The sequence below is a fragment of the Herpailurus yagouaroundi genome, unplaced genomic scaffold, assembly GCF_014898765.1.
Source record: "Herpailurus yagouaroundi ecotype Mexico unplaced genomic scaffold, PumYag 355, whole genome shotgun sequence".
NCBI lineage: Eukaryota > Metazoa > Chordata > Mammalia > Carnivora > Felidae > Herpailurus > Herpailurus yagouaroundi.
In genome coordinates, this window is record NW_024412572.1 from 874519 (window position 1) to 899169 (window position 24651).

Here is a 24651-nt window from a genome sequence, read left to right on the forward strand (position 1 = left end):
AGCTGAAGTCGGACGCTCAACCGACTGAGCCACCCAGGCGCCCCAAGGGCACACTTATCTTGATGAGCAGTGAGTAATATATGGAACCGTTGGCTCACTATATTGTACACTTGAAACTAATACGACACTGCATGTTAGTTAACTACACTGGAATTAGAATAAAAAAAATATGATAATTGGTGAAGTCACAAAGGAGGTAATATTTGAGCAGATATGTGAATGTATCAGTTTGCCAAATTGACAGGCCCGGGGAAAGTGTTCAAGATAGTAGGTTTAAGCACAAGTAAGTGTTTGAAGAATATGAAGAACAGAATTCCGGAATGAGAAATAGTTGAGGATTACTGAAATTTGAAGTGAAAGTTTGCTGTTTTTCTTTTTGTCTGTTTTTTTATCTTAAATATTTTCCTATGGTTCTAATATCAAGCCATATTTTTAAAAATTTTTATGTTATTGGGGCGCCTGGGTGGCGCAGTCGGTTGAGCGTCCGACTTCAGCCAGGTCACTATCTCGCGGTCCGTGAGTTCGAGCCCTGCGTCGGGCTCTGGGCTGATGGCTCAGAGCCTGGAGCCTGTTTCTGATTCTGTGTCTCCCTCTCTCTCTGCCCCTCCCCTGTTCATGCTCTGTCTCTCTCCCAAAAATAAAAATAAACGTTTGAAAAAAAAATTAAAAATTTTTATGTTATATATGTTTTAAATATATATTTTTTCGATTGATAGACGTTCATGTTGTTTCGTAGTTTTCACTATTACAAACAATGCTGTAATAAACATTGTCCCTACTTTTCTGCACATGTAAGAATGTCTCTAAAATAAGTATTAGTGGATTTACCAAATTGAATGTTATTTACAATATTTTGATCAATTCTGCTAAATTTCACTTCATTCTTGGTGCCAGTATTTGACAGTAGCTGATTTCCCACATCCTTGACAGGGATACATCATAAGGCTTTTTGAATTTTAAGATTATCCCTTAGCTACGTCGACAATTAAGGACCCATTTTCAACCAGTCAAGATAACGAAGTGGTTAAGACCACTCTTGTATTGTAGTCACAGTTGAGTTTGTATCTTGGTTTTGACATTTGCCATCCACGTTAAACAGTTTCTAAGCGATAGTGTTGAGGCAAGTTTACCTGTGGAGTGTACAAGAAACATATTTATGGAAAGAATTCAGTTGGATTTATCATTATAGGACTGGGAGCAAATAGCGGGCATTAAATAACCGTTCATCATTCTTCGCGAATTTGTCAGGAATTGAGGGTCCCATTTAAGAGTTTAAGAGGTTCACATTTTCCAAAAAGATAACCAGAATGCACATCGGAAGTGCGGCAAACTTTTTCAACAAGTGCTTTTAATCCGAGATTAAAAGGTGCTATCAGGCAACTCATCAGGCTGCGCATTTTAAACGTTGAGACGCTGGAGGATTAAAATCCACCACGTCTACGACTGGGTCATACATTTACCATAGGTATCCAGTCTGAGATTACCGACGGGCAGATACCCCTTTTTTGCCAGGAAACTACGGCTAAATAGTGACTTCTGTCAGAAAAAAAATCCTCCAGATTCCAACACAGTCCGCCTCCTTCCTAAGCACTGCGGGCACCTGCTAGCCGCAAGATGGCGATTACCCCCAACCACCTTTCCGAAACGGAGATTTCCATAACGCGACTCGCCGCGCCCTGGAAAGGAAGTTTTGCCATTACCCAAGATGGCGAACTGCGCAGCTTCACGGTTTCCAGCTTTCAATATGGCTTCCCCAACCCGCACCACCGGAGGTTAATCTCAGGAACCAAACTAAACTCGCGCGGAAGTAGCGTCAGCGGAAGTTGCGCCTGGCCCAACTTCCCACCCCCCCCCCCCCCACGCCCGCCCCCGTCCCTACGCCCCGCCCCCGGTGGCGCGGAGTGCAGAGCCAAGATGGCGGCAGAGTTGGAGTACGAGTCTGTTCTGTGTGTGAAGCCCGACGTTAGCGTCTACCGGATCCCTCCCCGGGCCTCCAACCGCGGTTACAGGTACTAGCCCCGAGGCTCTGCAGTACACGCATACCGGGTCGGGGATGACAGTGTCCTCCTCAGGTGGCACGCTGCGAGTCCCCGCCACTGCCACCTCTGAGTTGTCACTTTGCTAGCCTCCCCACCAGGGTTGTTCTCGCCCCGTCCTCCTGTTCTTTTCCCAGTGTGGCATGCCAGCCTGGTTTCCGCCGCTTAAAAAAATTTACCATCTGCGTCTTCCCACGCCTCCTCCCTTGGGCCCCTCGGGGTTACCCATCTGCTCCCCATCATACCCATCCCGTCGTGCCTGCTCCATCGCCTGTCACCTTTGGTTCGTTCTTTCTTGCGTCCTTCGGTTTCTCCTCCTCGTCGTACCCCCTCCTGACCTCCCTGTCTCTCATAAACATTTCCAGTACCCCGTGCATAATGGTGGGTAATCATCGTGTCGGCCGCTCTCTAGGTGATACGATTTAATCTTTTGTGCCAGTCTTGCCACCAAGCATGATCCGCCGTTTGGTTTTCCTTTCACTTTTTTGCTAGTGGCAAAGGTTATGATGGTAGGTTTTCCAGTGGTTGTCCATTCTGTTTTTTTTTTTTTTTCCCAGTACATTTTCTTGATGATTACATGGTATTTTCTATTTTCCTTTCCTCCCTTCTTAATCTCTCTTATAGCCTTTCTCTCCAAAGTTAATGCAGCATTTTCTCTGTAGGGCTAACCAACCACCTTGTGATCGCGTGTCGGTGAGGTTCTGAGGATGCTCTAGGCAGTCATGAAGTCATGTAGTGGAAGGAGTTAACACGTTAACCGGGTTACATATTCAAAAATACGGGTATGAACCCTGACAGTTTAACAGCTGTATGATTTGGGACAAATCGCTTAATCTCTGCAAGCCTCAGTTTTCTCATCTGTAAAATAGAAAAAAAAAAGTGATCAGAAAACCTGCTCTGGTTCTGTACCTCAGAGAAGTTTTTGGAGGGTTACGTGACGTAGTATAAGAAATGTGAAAAAATTTAGGAAACAGGAAAGCAGCATATTAAATACAAGGCACTGTTCTTACCCCTCTCTCGTCCACCTCACCATCATGATTTTCCTCTTGGCATTTATCATTGCTTTGGCTCTTGTCCTCCTCCTGTGGCCATTAGCTTGCCTCCTTACTGGGGTTTCATTCATCATGGATCACGCTCCTCGTGCTTGCTGACCTGTGCACTAGACACTGTGGGTTGCACGTTTTTGGCGGAGGTGGTCCTAATTCCAGTTTTTCAGTCAGGCCCCAAATCGACCACGAATAGGAATCTACGTGCTTTTCGATGGTAGTTACTGGTAGTGGTGTGTGAGTCAGCAGGGACATCTGGTGCTTTGGGCTTCCCGAAGGAGTGACCCTGCCATTCTGGCTTAGGTACGCTCTGTGCGGGCCTCCGTAGCACCACTGCTGATCTCTGTCCTAGTGCTCTTCCTTCTGTATTGTAATTGATTGTTCCGTCTGCTGTTTCTCCAGACTAGCTGTGAACGACTTCAGGTCTTTTCTAAGTTTATAGTACCAGGGTCTAGTACAGTGTCCTGCACATAGCGGGCACTCTGTAAACTTGGGAGAAATTAGTAGATTCCACTTCATCACATAAATTAGCAGTGATTGAACTGTTCAGTAGTTAAGACTTCCGAAAGGGTATGATACATCATACAGTGGGGTTCTCTTCTCTTTCTTCTACTTTAAGCTTTTGCAGCGACCTTCCTCCTCTGACCCACCTGCATTCTCAACTTTCACTTTCTGGTTTATCCACAGCCTTTGATCTGCATGTCAGTTAACTGCACTGAGCCATCAAAACAATTTCTTAATTTTCCTCTATTTCTTGTTGTCTGTGTTTTCTATGCGTATTATTGACATTTCTTATCCTCAAGAGGCATTTTATCATTAGCCACTCTTAGTATAGTGAGTGAAGAGAGCTGAACTAAGTGTGCATCGAGATTCCCATTTATTTGCTGGGTTACTCTTGGCAAGACACCTAACTCTTTTTAATTTTTTTAATGTTTATTTATTTTTGAGAGAGACAGAGATGGAATGCGAGTGGGTTAGGGGCAGAGAGAGAGGGAGACAGAATCTGAAGCAGGCTCCAGGCTCTGCGCTGTCAGCGCAGAGCCTGACGCGGGGCTCGAACTCACAAACCATGAGGTCGTGACCTGAGCCGAAGTCGGACGCTCAACCGACTGAGCCACCCAGGCGCCCCACACCTCTCTTGAACTGTAGTTTCCTCGTTTGTAAAAATGGATATCCTACTACTTACCTTGCAGTATCCTTTCACTTAATTTTCATAGGAATAGGCATAATGCTTGGCATATAATAGGTACTTGATAAATGTTACTTTTATGCCTTTTTGTCTGCCTAATCTTGTTTACAGAACCCATTTTACATTATGAGCATGACTTATTCTTTAGGCTGCCTTTAAAGGAAAAACTGGGATTTTTAGGAAGCAGGAGGAATACTTTGAGTGATTAGTAAGATTGAGGGAATGAATGACTTTGATTCACGTAGTGTAAGCTGTTGCTTCGCAGACTTGCTCTGACAATGTAGATCGATGAGAATGTTAGAAATGATTAGAAAATGGTTTCCCAACCTATGAAACTGTTGTCATATTCATCACTGCCCTTCCCCTCAGCTAAATCATTAGTAAACTCAATAGTCTGTTTTAATGTAATGAGAAGAATGCTGGACTTCGAAGTTAGGCATTACTTCCTGTGTTGCTATTCGTCATTGAGACGGACAGAGATGGTAGGCTTTCCATGCCTATTCCAGATGGTTGCTGTAAGGGCTTATTACTGATGTCAATGAAAATTTGTGAAGTCAGTTCAGAAGACCAGCGAAACCAAGAGTTCCTCGGGCTAGGTCTTGGGAATGGGAAAGGAACTAAGGCTCAGGGCTGAGGGAAATTGCTGCTGGGGATATCCATTCACTTACTGAGGATTTGTTAAATATTGGCCACTGGACACGCAAGATAAATAAGCCAAGGAACCTGTCCCAGGAAACACATCTAGTAGGCTTGTTCCTGATATATTCAGTACACAGTGTTTAGCTCATGGTGTGATGGTAGAATAAGTAATGACTCCTTAAAAAAAATTAAAACTCGGGGACCTTTAGAGCATTATAGTGTGGATCAGATTCAAGTACTTGAGGCACCGCATTAAGAGATGAGGGCATGACAAGGATTTATAAATCCTGTTCAAAACCTGTGCTAATTTTCATTTTTTTTTTTCCTTTCCACCTTTGCTTCTTGTTTAGATATATTTTATTGTTACCTTTCTGCCTTGCAAGTATTAGTCTTCAGGTTTCTGAGGGATGAGGTTTTTTATTTAAAGATTTTATTTATTTTTTAATTATTATTTTTTAAAGTTTATTTATTTTTGAGACAGAGAGAGACAGAGCATGAACGGGGGAGGGTCAGAGAGAGAGGGAGACACAGAATCGGAAGCAGGCTCCAGGCTCTGAGCCATCAGCCCAGAGCCCGACACGGGGCTCGAACTCACGGACCGCGAGATCGTGACCTGAGCTGAAGTCGGACGCTTAACCAACTGCGCCACCCAGGTGCCCCAAAGATTTTATTTTTTAAAAATTTTTATTCTTTTTGAGAGACAAAAAGAGAGAGAGCATGGGATAGAGGCAGAGGGAGAGAGAGAATCCCAAGCAGGCTCTGCCCTCAGTGTGGGCCCCATGCGGGGTTCGATCTTGTGACCGCGAGATCGCGAATGCAGCTGAAATTTAGAGCCTGGTGCTCAACTGACTGAGCCACCAAGGTCCCCTGAGATTTTATTTTTATGTAATCTCTGTACCCAACACGGGGCTTGAACTCACAACCTCAAGATCAAAAGTCACATGCTCTAGGGATTGAGCCAGCCAGGTGCCCCATGTTGAGTTGCTTAATAACTTTTACTTTGCCCTCTCTTTTCCACACGCTGACAAAAACAAACTCACAAATTCAGAGCTTTGTAAAATTGGTCATATTTAAATAATGTCTTAGATTTCCTTCAAATTCGTGTATCACACAGATTATAAGTATTCAGTGTTTTGTAATGTTTCCACGGACATCTGTATCTCTAGCCCACATGTTTTTCCTGAACTCCTGACTCATATTCAAATGCCTTCTCTGTATCTTCACTTGAGAAATCAGTTTGACGTCTCCAGCTCAACATATTCAAAACTGAACTCCTGAGCTTCTCAGACATGCTCTACCTATAGCCTTTCTGTCTCAGTTATTGGCCGCTCCTTTGCTCAGGCGAAAAACTTCAGCGTCATCCTTGACTCCTCCTACCTCACATTCAGTCCTTTAGAAAACCCCATTTCTTTGCTTTAAATGTATCTAGAATCTAGCCGCTTCTGCTCCTGTCCCTTCCTAGTCACCGTCATGACTCCTGGATTGTGGTGGTAGTCTCTTAACTATAATCCCCCTGCTTCAGTATTTACATTGCTTCTACTTACAACAGACAAGGTGATCCTTTTAAAGTCAAAGGAAGATCATGTTTCACCTCTGCTTAAAACTGGTACTGGCTCCTTTTTCACTCAGTAAAAGCTAAAGTTCGTACGAGGCCTATAAAATTTGCCCCTCTGTTACCTCACCCCCACCTCATCTCTTATTTTATTCCAGCTGCAGTGGCTTTCTTTTTGAGGGCAAGCATTCCAGGTACATTCGCACCTTAGCACCTTTGCACTAATTGTTTCAAACCTGGAGCTTCTCCCCCCCTCCCCCCCATATCTGCATGAGTAACTCTCTTGCTTCCTTCACATTTTTGTCCACATTTCACCTTGTTTAAAAAAAAAATTTTTTTTTTAATGTTTATTTATTTTGGAGAGAGACAGAGACAGAATGCGAGTGGGTTCGGGGCAGAGAGAGAGGGAGACACAGAATCTGAAGCAGCTCCAGGCTCTGAGGTGTCAGCACAGAGCCCGACATGGGGCTCGAACTCAGGAGCTGTGAGATCATGACCTGAACTGAAGTCACACGCTCAACCAACTGAGCCACCCAGGTGCCACCTCGTTTCACCTTCGCCTCCCCTGACTACCCTCTTGAATGCTGCAACCTGTTTACTCTCCCACTACCCTCCCGATTTCCCTTTTCTGTTTCTTCATTTTCTTTCTGCTTTAGCACTTACCATTTTCTGAGATACTAATTATTTTACTTGTTATGTTTATTTTTTATTGTCTATTTTCTATTAGAATATAAACCTCACGAGGGTAGGAGTCTTTGTTTTGTTCATTCACCTAGAACAGTGCCTGTGACTTAATATGCATTCTGTAAGTATTGGTTGAATTTAGTGAAAGATGATAATACATTTAGGGATTTGGGAAGCCTTCTGTTACCCAGTATAGTTCACTCAGTAGACTCTGTTATTACTTGATCAGTAAAACACTATTATATAAAATATCATCTGCGGTGTGGCAGTATAGTACCATTATGAGAGTTAGTTTTAATTGCTTGTATTTGTACTTTTACGTGTTTTTATTGATGCTTATTAGACTCCAGAATTCTTAAGGAGTAACACTGTCTTTTGTTTGCTTTGGATTATATGTCATACGAGGCATCTGGGCAGCAGGGATCATGAGTTATTCTTGTTAATTATTTAATAGGTAGAATAAGCAAGAAGGGAAATAGAAATACGGCAAATGATTCTGTGTAGGTTTTTCGTAATAAAAGCCATAGACTTGAGGCTTCCTATTTTCCTGTCCTAGGGCATCTGACTGGAAATTAGACCAGCCTGATTGGACTGGCCGCCTCCGAATCACTTCAAAAGGGAAGATTGCTTATATCAAGCTTGAGGATAAAGTTTCAGGTAATCTGTGCTGGTGACCCTCTAACATATTAAGGGTATTAGTTTGGTGTGCCTTTTCTTTTCCTTTTTCTTTTCTTCTTCTTCTTTTTTTTTAATGTTTATTTATGTATTTTGAGAGTGAGAGAGTGAGCAGGGGAGGGGCACAGAGAGAGTAGAGAGAGAGAGAATCTCCAGCAGGCTCTGAGTTTTCAGCGCAGAGCCCAACACGTGGCTTGAACCCACACACCATGAGATCATGACCCGAGTCGAAATCAAGAGTCAGATGCTTAACCGACTCAGCCACCCAGGCACCCCATTTTTGGTGAACTTTTATAAATACATTTAAGTTGGAGACTGGAATGGAAATATTTGTTAGAGTTTTAGATTTTTGCTTCTTTAGCTCAAGGAAGTCCTTTTCTTACCTGTTAGGGGAGCTCTTTGCTCAGGCACCAGTAGAACAATATCCTGGTATTGCTGTGGAGACAGTGACAGATTCCAGCCGCTACTTTGTAATCCGGATCCAGGATGGTACTGGTAAGGGATCTGGGATTTTGAATGGGTGAGATTAGGAAAATAGGTAATGCCTTTCAATAAAGTGCGTCTCAGTTGCATTTATCTTAACTTCAGTTTACTAAATTTTTTCACCCCTTGCTCCATAGTTAACTATGGTTGCTAAAGGACAAGGATTAACATGTTGTTTGTAATAAATAAAAACAAGTTCAAGATATGATAATTAATAGGTGGATATAAATAAATGTCTATCCAACCAAAGAATTCATACATATTGCCCACTCATTCATTGTTTGTGGTGGGTTTTGGTGGGACTGTCTTAAATCATCTATGTCTAGGGCATTTTCTATCTTTTCTCCATAGTCTATATCAGAGGTGGGCAAACTTTCTGGAAAGACAGATGGTGAATATTTTAGATTTTGCAGGCCAAATGGTCTCTATTGTAGCTACTCAGTTCTGCTGATGTAGTATGAAAGCAGCTACAGATAATATGTAAACAAATGGGAATAGCCGTGTTCCAGTAAAATATTATTTTTTTTTGTAATTTTTTTTTTTTAACGTTTATTTATTTTTGAGACAGAGAGAGAGTGAGCATGAACGGGGGAGGGTCAGAGAGAGAGGGAGACACTGAATCCCAAACAGGCTCCAGGCTCTGAGCGGTCAGCACAGAGCCCGACGCGGGGCTCGAACTCACGGACCACGAGATCATGACCCGAGCCGAAGTCGGCCGCCCAACCGACTGAGCCACCCAGGCGCCCCATTATTGACAAAAACAAGTATGGCAGCATTTGTCTCTTGGGCAATACGTAGGGTGTGGACCCCTGGGCTGTGAGAAATGTTTCACATTCACAGACTTTATCTAGTTAAGGTAACTGTTAATTTTCATTGGGTGGAATTTTCCCTAAGGGACACTTCCTGTTCTGAGTATTCCTGTCTTTTTCACAGGGCGTAGTGCTTTCATTGGCATTGGCTTCACAGATCGGGGTGATGCCTTTGACTTTAATGTCTCCTTGCAAGATCATTTCAAGTGAGTGATTCTTGTCCTTAACCGAGTTAAACCTTGGCTAAGTTAACCCTGAACCAAGCTAAAGGGTTTTGGAAATGCTCCTCCTCAGTTGAATGGATACTACCTCTTTTACCTGCTGCTTTCTGTATTTGATAAACTAGTTTGTTACGAATTTGAATCTTCCCATTCACTGTTTCCTTACATCATCTTTGTGTCTCTTCTGTCCTTTCCTAATAGCCCAGGATATGTTTTTGGTCCTTTGTACGGTGTTTTGAGATGAGGCTTTTGCTTATGCCTCTGGAGGAATTGACATTTGCTCTCTTAAGTGGCCGAGGGAGGCATATAGTCACAGCAGGACTGTATGTGAGAGAGGAGGAGTTACATGCCAGTTTTGTTGCTTTGTGTAGCTGACGTGTTGTATGTCTCCTGCAATGACATTGCTTCAGTTTTGCCACAGCTGTGGTGGACAGCGCCACGCACTGTCAGCTTCCTACTTCAAGGGCAGGCATAAGTCTGCTTTTCTGCCTCAGAACTCTGAAATTGTGGAAGTGCACTCAGTTGGCACAGGGATGCAGCCCGGAAGGATGGAGGAATTAACGTCCCCTCAGGGGCAGCCCTCACCCGTGGCGGGTGGAAATTGGCGGCTAAATGCCCTCCTTTGGAGGGACAAGTTAAATACGCATTCTGAATGGCTCCTCGGTGGTATTGAACCCTGTTGCCCTGTTTTGGCTTTTCTTCTTTTCCTTCCTCACTTTTCATGTTCCTTCACTCTGCTTTCTGGAGTCCTGTTTCACATAAGCCAGTTACACTCAAATTTGTGTGTCAGCTCTGCTTTCAGGTAGTCCCAAATTGAGATAATTTACTCTTTTACTGAAGGTGGGTAAAGCAGGAATCTGAGATTTCCAGAGAATCTCAGGAAATGGACACTCGTCCCAAGTTGGATCTGGGCTTCAAGGAAGGACAGACCATCAAGTTGAGTATTGGGGTGAGTATGGTTTCTTTCCTCCCGCTCCCTGAATTTCCATAATAAGCTTGTGACTTTTTCTTTCTCTTTCTTCTCTGTTTTCTTTTTTATAGAACATTACAACTAAGAAAGGTGGTGCTTCCAAGCCCAAGGCTGCGGGAACTGGGGGCCTGAGCCTGCTCCCGCCCCCACCTGGAGGCAAAGTCACCATCCCCCCACCATCCTCCTCAGTTGCCATCAGCAATCATGTCACTCCACCACCCATTCCAAAATCTAACCATGGAGGTAGTGATGCAGGTAAATCTCTGTTACTTTGAACTCAAGACCCTGAGAACAAGAGTTGCACATTGCACCCTCTGAGCCAGCCAGGCGCTCCGTCTCTGTTACCTTTAACTTTGAGAAATCATCTTATCTTTTCTTTTTTTTAATTTTTAAATTTTACTTAAATCCAAGTTTAACATGTGGTGTAATGATGATTTCAGGGGTAGAATTTAGTGATTCATCACTTACACATCAAGAAATCATCATATCTTAAGTTTCAGTTGGGTACTGTACCCCTGTTTGCCAAGGAGAGTATTGATGTTTTTGCTATTAAATGACACTTGGTACTGAAAGGTGATTCTGACAGCCTTTAGCAAGGGATTTCAGCTTTTCTATTGAACCGAGAGTCATGGTATTTGGTAGGTTCTTTGTCAGAAAATGAGTGGATATTGGGGCACCTGGGTGGCTCTGTTGATTAAGCATCTGACTCTTGATTTCAGCTCAGCTCTTGATCTCACAGATGTGAGATTGAGCCCCGCATCAGGCTTCAAGCTGGGTGTGGAACCTGCTTGAGATTCTCCCGCCCGCCCAAAAAAAGAAAATGAGTGGTTATTAAGAAAAAGACTATTTCCTTCATTGTACCTTGGTTAGATGCTAGTAGGCCTGAGAGTCAGATGCACTCAGATTTTGGTGAGAGCTCTGCTTTTTTTTTTTTTTTTTTTTAATTTTTTTTAACGTTTATTCATTTTTTGATAGAGACAGAGCCTGCATGGGGGAGGGGCAGAGAGAGAGGGAGGCATAGAATCCAAAGCAGGCTCCCGGCTCTGGACTGACACAGAGCCCGACGCGGGGCTCGAACCCACGGACCGCGAGATCACGACCGGAGCTGAAGTCGGACGCTCAACCGACTGAGCCACCCAGGCGCCCTGAGCTCTGCTATTTTATATCTGAGTGTACTTGGTAATATTATTTCCTTTTTTTGTCTTAATATCCTTATCTACATAATGGAGACTTAAAACTACACCCAGATTGTGAAGGTGAGGTGGCCTGACGCCACCTAGCACTGTCCATGGCGCAGAGCAGCCACTCAGTAAACGTGATGTTTTCATTTTTCCTGTTTCTTCGCTAGGGCAGCTGGGAGACCGTTAGACAGCATCTGGGTTCGTGAATACATTTTCACTTTTCTGTACCATCTAATGGCAAAAAAGAATAGATCTAGTTCTTTCCATTTCAAGAATGAGAATATTAGGGGTGCCTGGGTTTGACATCGGCTCAGGTTGTGATCTCATAGTTCGTTTGTTCGAGCCCTGTGTCAGGCTCTCTGCTGTCAGTGCAGAGCCTGCCTTGATCCTCTGTAGCCCTCCCTCTCTGTCTGCCCCTTCCCCTCTCTCACATGCGTATGTATGTGTGTGCTCTCTCAAAAAATAAACATTAAAAAAAAAATAAAAGAGTGAGAACATTAGAACGTGAAAAGGAATTTTCCTGAGATTATTCATGTAATTGACTACTAAGAGTAAACTTTTTCTTTCTGGAATTTTGAGATAAAAATGGTTGTAACCTACTTCTTTTCATAAGTGTCTCCAGAAGGCACTGGGGGGATAATGTCTAAGATTTATTTTTAATTTTTTTGAATGAAGCTTTTTATTTTAAGATGATTGTAGGTTCACATGCAGTTGTAAAAAATAACAGAAAGAAATCCTGGGTCCTCTTTACCCATTTTCCCTAAATGGTAACTGTTTGCAAAACCGAAGTGGAACAGCTTAATCAGGAAATTGACATTGATACCGTCTACTGATCTTATGTAGATTTCACCAGCTGCACGTGTTCTCATTCGTGTGTATATGTGTGTTTAGTTCTCTGCACTCTGATCGTGTTAGGTTCCTGGATCTGTTACCACGGTCAGGATACAGAACAGCTCCCTCAGTGCAAGGATCCCTCACATCATCCTTTTATACCCACACCTCCCCCCGAGTCCTGCCCCACGCCTCCTCTAACCCTTGGCGATCACTAGTCTGTTTGCCATCTTTATAATTTTGTCACTTCGTGAATGTTATATAAGTGGAAACATACGGTACATAACCTTTGGGGATTGGCTTTTTCCACTCAGCATAATTCCCTTGAGACTCCTCCAAGTTGTGTACATCAGCAGTTTGTTTCTCTTTCTTGCTGGGTAGTATTCCATGGTATGGATGTACCATAGCGCGTTTAACCGTCGTCACCCACGGGGGAACATCTGGCTCATATCCAGTTTTTGGCTCTTGCGGATAAAGCTGCAAGGAACATTTGTGTATAGATTTTGGTGTAAGCGTAAGGTTTTATTTCTAAGATTTTTATTATGCTTCCCCTTTTCTTTTTCTTCCTTCTGCCCTGTATTCAGATATCCTTTTAGATTTGGATGCTCCTGCTCCTGTCCCGGCACCAGCACCAGCTCCAGTGTCTGCAAGCAATGACTTGTGGGGAGACTTTAGCACTGCTTCCAGGTAGGAGCATAGTGAAACCAGCATACTGTCAATCAGGGTACAGGGAATGTTACCGTCCAATGAAACGTCTTAGGCAGGAAGTTTAGGTAAGGAAGTAGAGTTAGTGCTGGGGATGGTGGGATAAGAAAGCTGTAGGGTGAAGTTTGACTGGGATGTTTCAAGCCTTGATAAGTAGAATTTCTGTGAGGTATAGTTTCAGAAATTCTGGGCAGTGATTTCTTGGAAACTATTAAGTGAAGAATGGAGTAGCTGTCCTAATTCCTTTGGCTTTCTCTCTGTTCTCCTGTCTTGCAGCTCTGTTCCAAACCAGGCACCACAGCCATCCAACTGGGTCCAGTTCTGAATAGCATTAAGGACAGACTTGAAGAAAAAAAAAAAATGACCTTGAGGGCACCAATCTGTGAGGGAAGTTAGGAACCCCTTCTCTTCCCAGAACCAAAATTACTGGACAATCTTTTTCATAGCTCCTCCATTGCATTCAAGCTGGATCACGTCACCCCCCTATGTTGTTACTTGCGTACAGCCGAGGAAGAATCTCTCATCTCCTGTTCACTGTTAAGGCAGGGGAGTGGTGGGTCTTCTCATACTTGTGGCTGACTATGCAGGGCCCCAAAGGCCAGATCTCTTTGAGGGAGAAGTGAATTCTAACATCTGTAAAGTTGTTCTTTTCAGTTCTTCAACTCATTTCAGAATCATCTCATGACCCGGTGTGCCTCTTTGTGAAGCCCTATTTAGCAATTTCAGGGGAGACAAAAACCTTGACATTTCCTTTCCCACTAGCCTACGACCCTCCAAATGGACTGGCCAACCTCAGTGTTTACAGATTCAGAGTTTTGACAGGGATAGGTGTGAAGAAAGACCTGTTTCCTGGGTCTCTGAGATAGACCCTCCTGCAGGCTTATCCTGTCCAGTGAACATCCATGGCGGGGGGCAGCTCCATCGCCCTCGTGTGTTTACATTGTTTCCTCCTGTGTTCAGAGGGTTTGTTGGTGGCACCTCCACTGTTCTTTTATTTGTTGAATAGTGCGACATCTTTGATCAGTGGGTGTCTCTTGGATGAAGGAGGTTCAAGGGGCTGTGTTTTCCAAGTTGTATTGTGGAGAAGCGTTGACTTTCTTGCAGCTCCATCTGGTGGCTGCATTTGAAGCGCGGCATTACTTTGCATTTGCCCCATTATTTGACCTGGAGTTGAAGCGTTTAGAGTTTTAAACCTGATCTGTAGAGCAGACGGGTTGAAAAGCACGTAACTCTTTTTCAGTACCCACATTGCCTTGCTGCCTGGGTATCTGGCCCCTTGCGTGAACATTTCGTTTTCAGTGCATCTAGCCCTTTCATAGAAAGCTGCTATTACATCCATTGTCACTTACGAAGGAAGCTGGAGAGTCCACGGCCCTAGCCGTCCTGGGTTCTGCCCGAGTGACCGCTTCGCTAAACCATCACAGAGGGAATCTCAAAAGCAAGTTGCTCTCCCACCGCTTTCCCTTCCCTCTACCCCACCATTCCTTTTACAGTGCTGTGAAGACAGTTCCCTTTCTCAAGTGAACGGGCACTATCAGTTGTGTTTGTTAATGGGCAATTTTGAGGGTGAAATGGGAAGATCTCGTTTCTTCCCTCAGCACTTCGTTGGATGTGTACACTTGGGGAGGCTCGTGTTTAGTTTCAAAATGTAGTCTCTCTCCTGGATTTCCTTCTTGACTCTTTTTAACTTCGGGTCCATTTTTTTCTCATTGCCTCCTGTTCCAGGCAGCTCTATTCTTACAGAGCCATGGCAGGGCTTTTTAAAATTCCAATAGAAAACACTAAGTGGAAAGTCTATAGAATCACTAGTGACTGACTACTGGGAAACTGTTTTCTCAATGTTCCTCCATGTTGTGTTCTTTGTATTCTCAAGATGATAATATATTATGTATTTGAATTGCTGAAAAACTGAAAGTGAAATTTAAGATATATGTATATAAAGCGTATGCTGTATTGGTGCAATAATGGTAATTAAAAATATGGAAAAAGGTAGTGTCTCCTTTATCTTTAATTTGCCTATTTCAGTGCCTTTTTAATTCAACTGACCCAATATAAACGGGCCAGTAGGTAATAAATGGACATTTTATATCTGTTACTCTTTTTCAAGAAATAGGGTTTCATTCAGCAGTTCAGGCTAGACTTCGGTACTCATGGTTCTAAGCCCACAGAGCACTCCACTCCTTATAGAGGTCGTATATATTAATTATTTATTTGCTGGTACAGTTCATTTCTTTTGCTTCAGATTATCTTCATGATCGAGGCCACCACTCACGTCCCAGAACTATAATCAGCAGCAATGAGGGGGATCTGTAAGACACGGAACTAAAGACAGAGTTACAGACTTTGGAAGCCAGAAGGATCTTGGAGTTCTCATTCAGTGCTTTTCACAGAAGGTGAATCAGAATGATACGTGTGCTTGCTTTCTTAAATAAAGTAACACACTGCTCTCTGTAGAGATTCTGATGTACCTCCTAGAGTAGGGCCTAGATGTCTTTCCCACCCACGGCCTTTCTTATCATTACTGGGGTTGTGAGGCACTGTCACTGATAGAAGTGTATCATAAACCTCAGGTTTTGTTTGGGGAAGAAAGTGGACAATCTTTTTGTTTTTTTGTTTTGTTTTGTTTTTTAGCTCAACCCCCTCAGTTATACATTAGAATCTGCCTTCACAGTTATAGTGTGAGCTTGTATTACTCCACTTCATCCTGATAACCTTCTAGGCAGTTGGCCTGCCTCTAGCTTTCTTTTCTTTTCCTCTAGCTCCAATTCACCTTCCCTGTTGCCACCGGAATCACCTTCCTAAACCAAGCCCTGCCCACGCCCTTTCTTCCCTGACTCATTGTCTTTAATGATTTTCCTTTGCTTAGATCATAAAGTCCAAAGTACCGTTTCATCCTCAACCTTGTTTTCCCTTTCACTCAAAATATGCTCCTGAAACCAGGATACTAGTCATTCTTCAAATGCCATTAGCACCCTGAGCACTGACTGCTTGCTAAAATTCCCTCTGCCTACAATACCTTCCTGCCTATTGAAATCCTTCCCGTTTCGTAAAGCTGGCGCGAATAATACTTCATGAAATGTCACCTATTCTTTCAGTCTGAAAAATGATCTCCTTTGTTTTGTTTAGGTTGCTGTTGAAATTCTCTAATAACATTACTTTGTAATATTAATTATGCTAATTAATATTAGTTTGTAATATTAGTTAGAATATTAGTTTTTAAGCTCTTTGAACATAAGGACCATGTCTTCCTTTTTATCTACAAACCATACTTCCCTATACTTTTGTGTTATAGTAGATGCTCATTAAATACTTGTCGAACTAACGGTGATTTCAGTGAAGATGGATTAGAAATCAGTAAGTTGGGTATTTTCCTTCTTTTACTCATTCTCAGGGTTGTTCCCAGCTACATGACGTAAGTGTTCTTTGTATGCCTTGTCATAGTTGCAGAAAATCTCATTTATGTGCTCCAAAATCCATCACTATTAGGGAATCCAAAAGGCAGTGATGAAGAAAAATTTGACTTTGGTACATAAACCCTGTGACCTGGGAAAAGAAAAATGGTATTGTAAATAAAGCACAGCTGCGGATACGCTTGGTAATTTACGGTCTCATTTTGATGACCATCACTGTCTTAAGATGACATTGCACTTTGGTTATGTTTTAGTTATCTTGTAGCTTAAAAAAACACACCATTTCTGTTATTGCCTCTTAACTGTGCATGACACACACATACGGTATGTGACTATAGAACTCCCACTTGGGGCAATGGGGTGGCTCAGTTGGTTAAACGTCCGACTCTTGATTTCATCTCGGGGTTTTGAGTTCAAGCCCCATGTCGATGCTAGGTGTGAGGCCTACTTAAAAGAAGAAAAAAAACAAACAACAGCTCCTACTCGAGAGCTCCCCATCAATCACACACATATTCTCTTGAGAAAGAAAGGAAAAATGAGAGTTATCTTGATTTTCAGGTCCCTTAACCCTGGGGGACTTACGTATAGGCTTGTGATTGTTTTGGGCATTTATTTCAGATTTTGCCATTATTGTCATTTTCAGTCCCGTTTTGAAAGATATCAAAGTAGAGCGGTAGTTCGTTTTTTTTGAAAAAGCTCTGGTATAGTTGAATTGGCTACATCTGAGCCAGGAGTAACGTAATTGTCCACAGTGCCCTCCTGTTCTGCCTTATCGGTCTACTCAGTCTAAGCACAGTGTCTAAGCATCAGCTCAGTTAAAAGTCTAAGTCTAAGCATCAGCTCAATTAAAACACAGTAACGCGGGGGGTGCCTGGGGGGCTCAGTCGGTTGAGTGTCCAGCTCTTGATTTTGACTCAGGTCATGGTCTCACAGTTGGTGAGATCGAGCTCCGTGTCCTGCATGGGATTCTCTCTCTCCCTCTCTCTCTGCCCCTCCTCATGCTCTCTCTCTCTCTCTCTTCCTCTCTCACTCAAAGTAAATAAACATTAAAAAACTCACAATAATGCGTTAAGACCCATTGTGGATTACTTGCTTTTTAATATTTTCTTTTCCCTTACATGTGTTCTGCCACTGAACCTATGCTGGGAAAGAATGTCACTGAAGCACTTTCTGTGAATGCTACCTCTGGCTGCATATCAGCATGGGGCCACTAGAGGGCAAGCTCCCTCTAGCAACTCCAGCAACTGTAGGAAATACTACTCATACATCCTGGTGACGGAAGGTGTTTAAAAAGAAAGACGTACATGAAGACTGTCGAGGGACATATCTATGGAGTCTAACCATGCATTTGATGCATTTGTTGAGAATGTAGAAAGGTAGCTCTTTAGGTAGGCAGAAAATGAAGTACAGAATAATACTTTCTTCAGACTTTAATGGGTAGTAAAGTGTAGTCGTGGTTATGACCATGGATTTGGGAGGGAACAAATTGCCACAGTGCAAAATTTTGCTGTGCCACTTACTTTTTTTTTTTCTTTTAATGTTTATTTATTTTTGAGAGAGACAGAGCATGAGCAGGGGGAGGGACAGAAAGAGAAGGACACAGAATCCAAAGTGGGCTCCAGGCTTTGAGCTGTCAGCACAGAGCCCAACGTGGGGCTCGAACCCACAAACCATGAAATCATGACCTGAGCCGAAATCAAGAGTCAGACACTTAAACAACTGAGCCACCCAGGCGCCCCATTGGTTTTTTAACTTTGGACAAGTTACTTAACGTTTGTTTGCCTTGGTTTATTCCTATGTGATATGAATATAATAGCTCCTACTTTATAGAGTTATTGTCACAATAATATTTTTTATTTTTATTTTTTTACTGAAACATTTTTTAGTGTTTTTTTTTTTTTAAATACAATTTATTGTCAAGTAATGGCTAACATACAGTGTATACAGTGTGCTCTTGGTTTTGGGGGTAGAGTCCCATGATTCATTGCTCACATGCCACACCCAGTGCTCATCTCAACGAGTGCCTTTCTCAATGCCGTCACCCATTTTCCCTTCTCCCCCGCACCCCCTCCCATCAGCCCTCAGTTTGTTTTCTGTATTTAAGAGTCTCTTATGGTTTGCCTTCTTCTCTGTTTGAAACTATTTTTTCCCCTTCCCTTCCCCCATGGTCTTCTGTTAAGTTTCTCAAGTTCCACATACGAGTGAAAACATGGTATCTGTCTTTCTCTGACTGACTTATTTCACTTAGCATATTGCCCTCTGGTTCCTTCCACATTGTTGTAAATGGCAAGATTTCATTCTTTCTCATTGCCAAGTAGTATTCCATTGTATATATAAACCACATCTTCTCTATCCATTCATCAGTTGATGAACATCTGGACTCTCCATAATTTGGCTATTGTTGATAGCACTGCTATAAACACTGGGGTACATGTGCCCCTATGAATCAGCACTCCTGTATCCTTTGGATACCTTCTTAGTAGTGCTATTGCTGGGTCATAGGATAGTTCTATTTTTAATTTTTTGCAGAACCTCCACACTTTTCCAGAGCGGCTGCACCAGTTTGCCTTCCCACCAACAGTGCAAGAGGGTTCCTGTTTCTCCACATCCTCGCCAACATCTGTTGTTTCCTGAGTTAATTTTAGCCACTCTGACTGGTGTGAGGTGGTATCTCAGTGTTGTTTTGATTTGTATTTCCTTGATGATGTGTGATGTTGAGCATCTTTTCATGTGTCTGTTGGTCATCTGGATGTCTTCTTTGGAAAAATGTCTGTTCACGTCTGTTGCCCATTTCTTCACTGGAGTACTTGTTTTTTGGGTGTCAAGTTTGGTGAGTTCTTTATAGATTTTGGATACTAACCCTTTATCCGATATGCCATTTGCAGATGTCCCATTCCGTCGGTTGCCTTTTAGTTTTGTTGATTGTTTCCTTTGCAGTGCAGAAGCTTTTTATCTTGATGAGGTCCCAATAGTTCATTTTTGCTTTCATTTCCCTTGCCATAAGATTTTTTATGTATGTGTGTACATATATATACATATGCACACACATATATACACCACATCGTAAATGGACACAGGGTGTTTCCATATCTTGATCTTTCTGAGTAATGTTGCACAAAACATTGGAGTGCTTCCATCTCTCCAGTATCCTATTTTCATTACTTTTGGATGTATATCTAGAAGTGGACTTGCTGGACCATATCGTAGTTTTGTTTTTAATGGTTTGAAAGACCTCCATACTGTTTTCTGTAGTGCTGTACCAATTTTCCTTTCCATCAACAGTGTACAAGGGTTCCCTTTTCTCCACATCCTTGCCAACTTTTGTTAACTCTTGTCATCTTGATGACAAGGTGTGAGGTGATACTTGATTGTGGTTTTGATTTGCATTTCCCTGATGTTTACTGATGCTGACCATCTTTCTTGTGAATGGGCCCCAAGCATCACTCCTGCCAGGCTGGGCCCTAGAGCTTGGAAGGGAGTAAAGTAGAAGTAGTATCTTTGTGGTCTTGAGTCACGTCGAGACAGTCAACTACTTGTGACCAAATAAACCTTTTGTAAATGAAAGAAAAAAAGAGCTGTTGGCCATTTTGTCTTCTTTGGAAAAATGTCTATTTAGTTCCTCTGCCCATTTTTAATTGGATTGTTTTTTTTGTTACCGAGTTGTAGGAGTTCCTTAAATATTTTGAGTATGAACTCCTTGTCACATATATGGTTTGCGAATATTTTTCCCCATTCCGTAGGTTGTCTTCATTTTTTTTTAATGTTTCTCTTGTGCAAAAGCCATTTAGTTTGATACAGTTCCACTCGTTGATTTTTGCTTTTGTTGCTTGTGCTCTTTGTATCATATCTAAAAAATCATTGCCAAGACTAATGTCAGGGAACTTCCTATGTTTTCTTATAGAAGTTTACTATATCAGGTCTTAAATTTAAATCTTTAACCTATTTTGAGTTAATTTTTGGGAGTGTTGTAAAAAAATGTGGACATTTTAACAATATTAACTCTTTCAATCCATGAACACAAGATGACTTTTCATGTTTTGTTTTCAGTTTTTTTTCATCAAAGTTGCAGTGTTTGGGGTATAGAAATTTCACCTTCTTGGTTGAATTTATTCCAATTTTGTTGTTTTTGGTGCTATTGTGAATGGGATTGTTTTCTTTATTTCTTTTTCATGAAATGAATTTGGGAGTGTTTTTCCCTCTTGAATTTTTGGTCGAATTCTCCTTTAAAATCATCTGGTTATGGACTTTTCTTTGTCGGCAGGTTTTGGATTTCTGATTAAAAATCCTTACTTGTTATTGGTCTGTTCATATTTTCTGTTATTGACTGATTTAGTCTTGGTAGGCTGTATGTTTCTAGGAATGTTTTCAGTTTTCTAGGTTATCCAGTTTTTTGGCATATAGTTGTTTATAGTAGTCTCTTACTATCCTTTGTATTTCTGTAGTACCAGTTGTAATGTCTCCTCTTTCATTTTGTAGTGTACTTATTTGAGTCTCCTTTTTCTCTCTGTCTTGCTAAAGGCAAGGCAATTTTATCTTTTCAAAACACCAGCAGAGTTTTGTTGATCTTTTCTATCGTTTTTCTGGTCTCTGTTTCATTTATTTTCATTTTGACTCTTGTTATTTCATTCTTTGCACTAACTCTGGGCTTAGTGTGTTTTTCTTTTTCTAATTTCTTGAGGTGTAGTGAGGTTATTTATTTGAGATGTTTCTTTTTTCTTAATGTAAGAATGTACCGCCAGAAACTTATCTTTTAGAATTACTTTTGTAGCCTTGCATAGGTTTTGGTATGTTGTGTTTTTACTTCTGTTTCAAGATATTTTTTGATTTCTTGCTTGATTGCTTTGATGTGTTGGTTATTCAGGAATGTGTTAATTTTCATATATTTATGAATTTTCTAGGTTTTCTTCTATTACTGATTTCTAGTTTCATACTATTGTGGTTGGAGAACATTTCAGTCTTTTTAAATTTCCTAAGACTTTTTTTTGATCTAGCATACGATCTGTTCTGGAGAATGTTATGTTTGCACTTGAGAAGAATGTGTATTCTACTGGTGTTGGATGCAACGTTCTGTATATGTCTGTTAGGTCCCTTAGTCTGAAGAATGGCTGCAGTCCAACATTTTCTTACTGATTTTTCTATCTGGGTGATCCATCCGTTGTTGAAAGTGGTATACTGAAGTCTCTTGCTATTACTGTACCATCTCTTTCTCCCTTCAAATCTGTTAGTATCTACTTAATATATTTAGGTGCTCTGATGTTGGGTGCATATATATTTGGGGTTGTTATAGCCTCTTGACATTATTTAATGACTTTATTTTTTTGTTACCATTTTTGGCTTCAAGTCTGTTTTGTGGTATATGGGTCGCCATCCCATTCTCCTTTGGTTTCTACTTGTGTGGAATATCTTACCCCATCCATTCACTCTTCACTTATGTGTATCGTTAAAACTGAAGTGGGTGTCTTGTAGGTTATATATAGTTGAGTCTTGGTTTTTTTATCCATCTAGTCACTTTATGTCTTCTCATTGGGGAATTCAATCCACTTACATTTAGAGTAATTGACGGGTAAGGATTTACTAATGCCATTTTTAAGATTGTTTTTTTGTTTTGTAGTTCCCTTGTTCCTTTCTGCTCTTGCTGCCTTCTTTTGTGAATTGATGATTTTCCGTAGTGGTATGCTTTGATGCCCCTCTCTTAATGTTTTTGACTCTACTGTAGGCTCGGAAACGTCCATAAAGCACCATATATATGTATGTATGTGTGTGTGTACACATATATGAAATAGTCTTTTATGCTGATAACAATTTAACTTTGCATACAAAAACTCTACCCTTTTATTCCCCCTTTTATGTTTTTGATGTCACTATTTACCTCTTGTTATACTGTATATCTATTTAATTATTCTAGCTATAGCTGTTTTTAATGCCTTTGTGTTTAACCTTTATGCTAGAATTAAGTGAATATAGCTATAGGCTTATCTTTACCAGTGTGTTGAATACTTTCATATTACTAACTAGCAATTTTTCATTTTAGCTTGAAGAATTCCTTTCAGCATTTATCATAAAGCAAGTCTAGTAGTGATGAGCACCCTCAACTTATGTTTCTTAGGGAAAGTCTTTCTCTCACCTTCATTTTTAAACTTAAAAAAAAAAAAATTATTTTAGAGAGAGGGAAAGTGTGTGAGTGGGGCAGAGGGAGAGGGAGAGAGAGAGAGAGAGAGAGAGAGAGGAAGAGGGGGAGAGAGACAAAGAGAGGGAGAGAGAGAGAGAGAGAATCCCAAGCTGAGCATGGATCCTGATGCAGGGCTTGATCCCATGACCCTGGGGTCATGACCTGAGCCAAAATCAAGAGTCAGACACTCAACTGACTGAGCCACCCAGGCGCCCCTCACCTTCATTTCTGAATGATAATTTTGGTGGGTAAAATATTCTTGGTTGACTGTTTCTTTCCTTCAGCACTTTGAACACGAATATATCACCCCATTCTCTCCTGGCTTGCAAGGATTCTACTGGCAAATCTGCTTATGGCTTTGTGTGAGAGAGATATTTTTTCTCTTGCTGCTTTTTAAATCCTCTCTTTGTTTTTAATTTTAGACAGTTTTACCATGATGTGTCCTGGAGAAGATAATTTATTTTATTAATTGAAGTATTAACACACAGTGTTTTATTAGTTTCAGGTATACCTCGTAATGATGCAATAGTTGTACATATTACTCAGTGCACGAGAAGTATAGTCACCATGTGTCTCCAAACCACGTTATTATAATGTTATTGACTGTATTCCTTGTGTTGTACTTTTCATCTCTGTGACTTATTTTTTTTTTTTTTTTTGTAGCTGGAAGTTCATACTTTTTAATCCCCTTTATCTATTTTGTTTATCCCCCCACCGACCTCCCCTCTGGCTACCACCAGTTTATTCTCTGTGTTTGAGTCTTTTTATTTTTTATTTTTGTCTCTTTGTTTGTTTGTTTTTCTTAAATTCCACATGCGAATAAAATCATATGGTATTTGCCTTTGTCTGTTTGACTTACTTCACTTAGCATTATATGCTCTAGGGCTATCCATATTACAAATAGCAAGATCTCTTTCTTCCTTACAGCTGTGGGATATTCCATTACACACACACACACACACACACACACACACACACCACATCTTCTTTATCCATTTATCTGTTGGTAGACACTTGGGTTGCTTCCATTTCTTGGCTACTGTAAACAATGCTGCAATAAACATAAGGGGTGCCTCTTAAGGGGTGAATTAGTGTTCTTGTTTTCCCAGTGGTGGAATTACTGGATCATACACTATTTCTAATTTTAATTTTTTTGAGCAGCCTCCATACTGTTTTCCACGGTTGCTGTACCAATTTGCATTCCCACCAATGGTGCACGAGGCTTCCTTTTTCTCCCCATGTTATTTCTTGTCTTTTTGATTCTAGCCATTCTGACAGGTATGAGGTGATATTTCATTGTGGTGTTGATTTGCATTTCTCTGATGAAATCATACATATGTCTTCTTTAGAAAATATTCAGGTCCTCTGCCCATTTTTAATAGGATTTTTTTTTTGGGGGGGTATTGAGTTGTAGTTCTTTATATATTTTGGATTTTAACCCCTTATTGAATATATCATTTGCAGATTTCTTCTCCGGGTCAGTAGGTGGCCTTTTCATTTTGTTGATTTGTTTCCTTCATTGTGCAGAAGTTTTTTATTTTGTGTGGTCCCAATAGTTTATTTTTGCTTTTGTTTTCCTTGCCTCAGGAGACATATCTTGAAAACCGTTTCTATAACCGATGTAGAAATTATTGCCTATGGTTTTTTTTTTTTTTTTTTGTGGGGAATTTTATGGTTTCCTGTCTCATATTTAGGTTTTTATTTATTTAAATTAAAACAATTTTTTTAATGTTTATTTATTTTTGAGAGAGAGCGAGAGAGAGAGTAGGAGAGAAACAGAGAGAGAGGAAGACACAGAATCTGAAGCAGGCTCCAGGCTCTGAGCTGTCAGCACAGAGCCCGATGCAGGGCTTGAACCCACAAACCATGAGATCATGATCTGAAGTCAGATGCTTAACCAACTGAGCCACCCAGGCATCCCTATTTATTTTTTATTTTTACTTTTTAAAAATTTAAAAAAAATGTTTATTTTGAGAGACAGACAGAGACAGAGAGCGAGCAGGGGAGGGGCAGAGAGAGAGGGAGGCACAGAATCCAAAGCAGGTTCCAGG

At 41.3% G+C, this 24651-nt stretch overlaps 1 protein-coding gene and 1 long non-coding RNA gene across 2 annotated transcripts; one reads left to right on the forward strand and one right to left on the reverse strand.

Moving 5' to 3' along the window:
* Positions 1-1007: 1007 nt before the first annotated feature.
* Positions 1008-2889, reverse strand: LOC121022128 (uncharacterized). The gene is made up of 2 exons (XR_005786823.1): positions 2282-2889; positions 1008-1130 (listed from the first exon to the last, which is right to left on the reverse strand). It is a non-coding gene; the product is annotated as an uncharacterized LOC121022128 (long non-coding RNA).
* NECAP1 (NECAP endocytosis associated 1) lies at positions 1878-15013 on the forward strand. The gene is made up of 8 exons (XM_040463054.1): positions 1878-2009; positions 7703-7803; positions 8212-8316; positions 9238-9319; positions 10175-10283; positions 10376-10559; positions 12901-13003; positions 13298-15013. The coding sequence occupies exons 1-8, from the start codon at positions 1915-1917 to the stop codon at positions 13344-13346; spliced, it is 828 nt and encodes a 275-aa protein (XP_040318988.1). The 5' UTR covers positions 1878-1914; the 3' UTR covers positions 13347-15013.
* The last annotated feature ends 9638 nt before the right edge of the window (positions 15014-24651 follow it).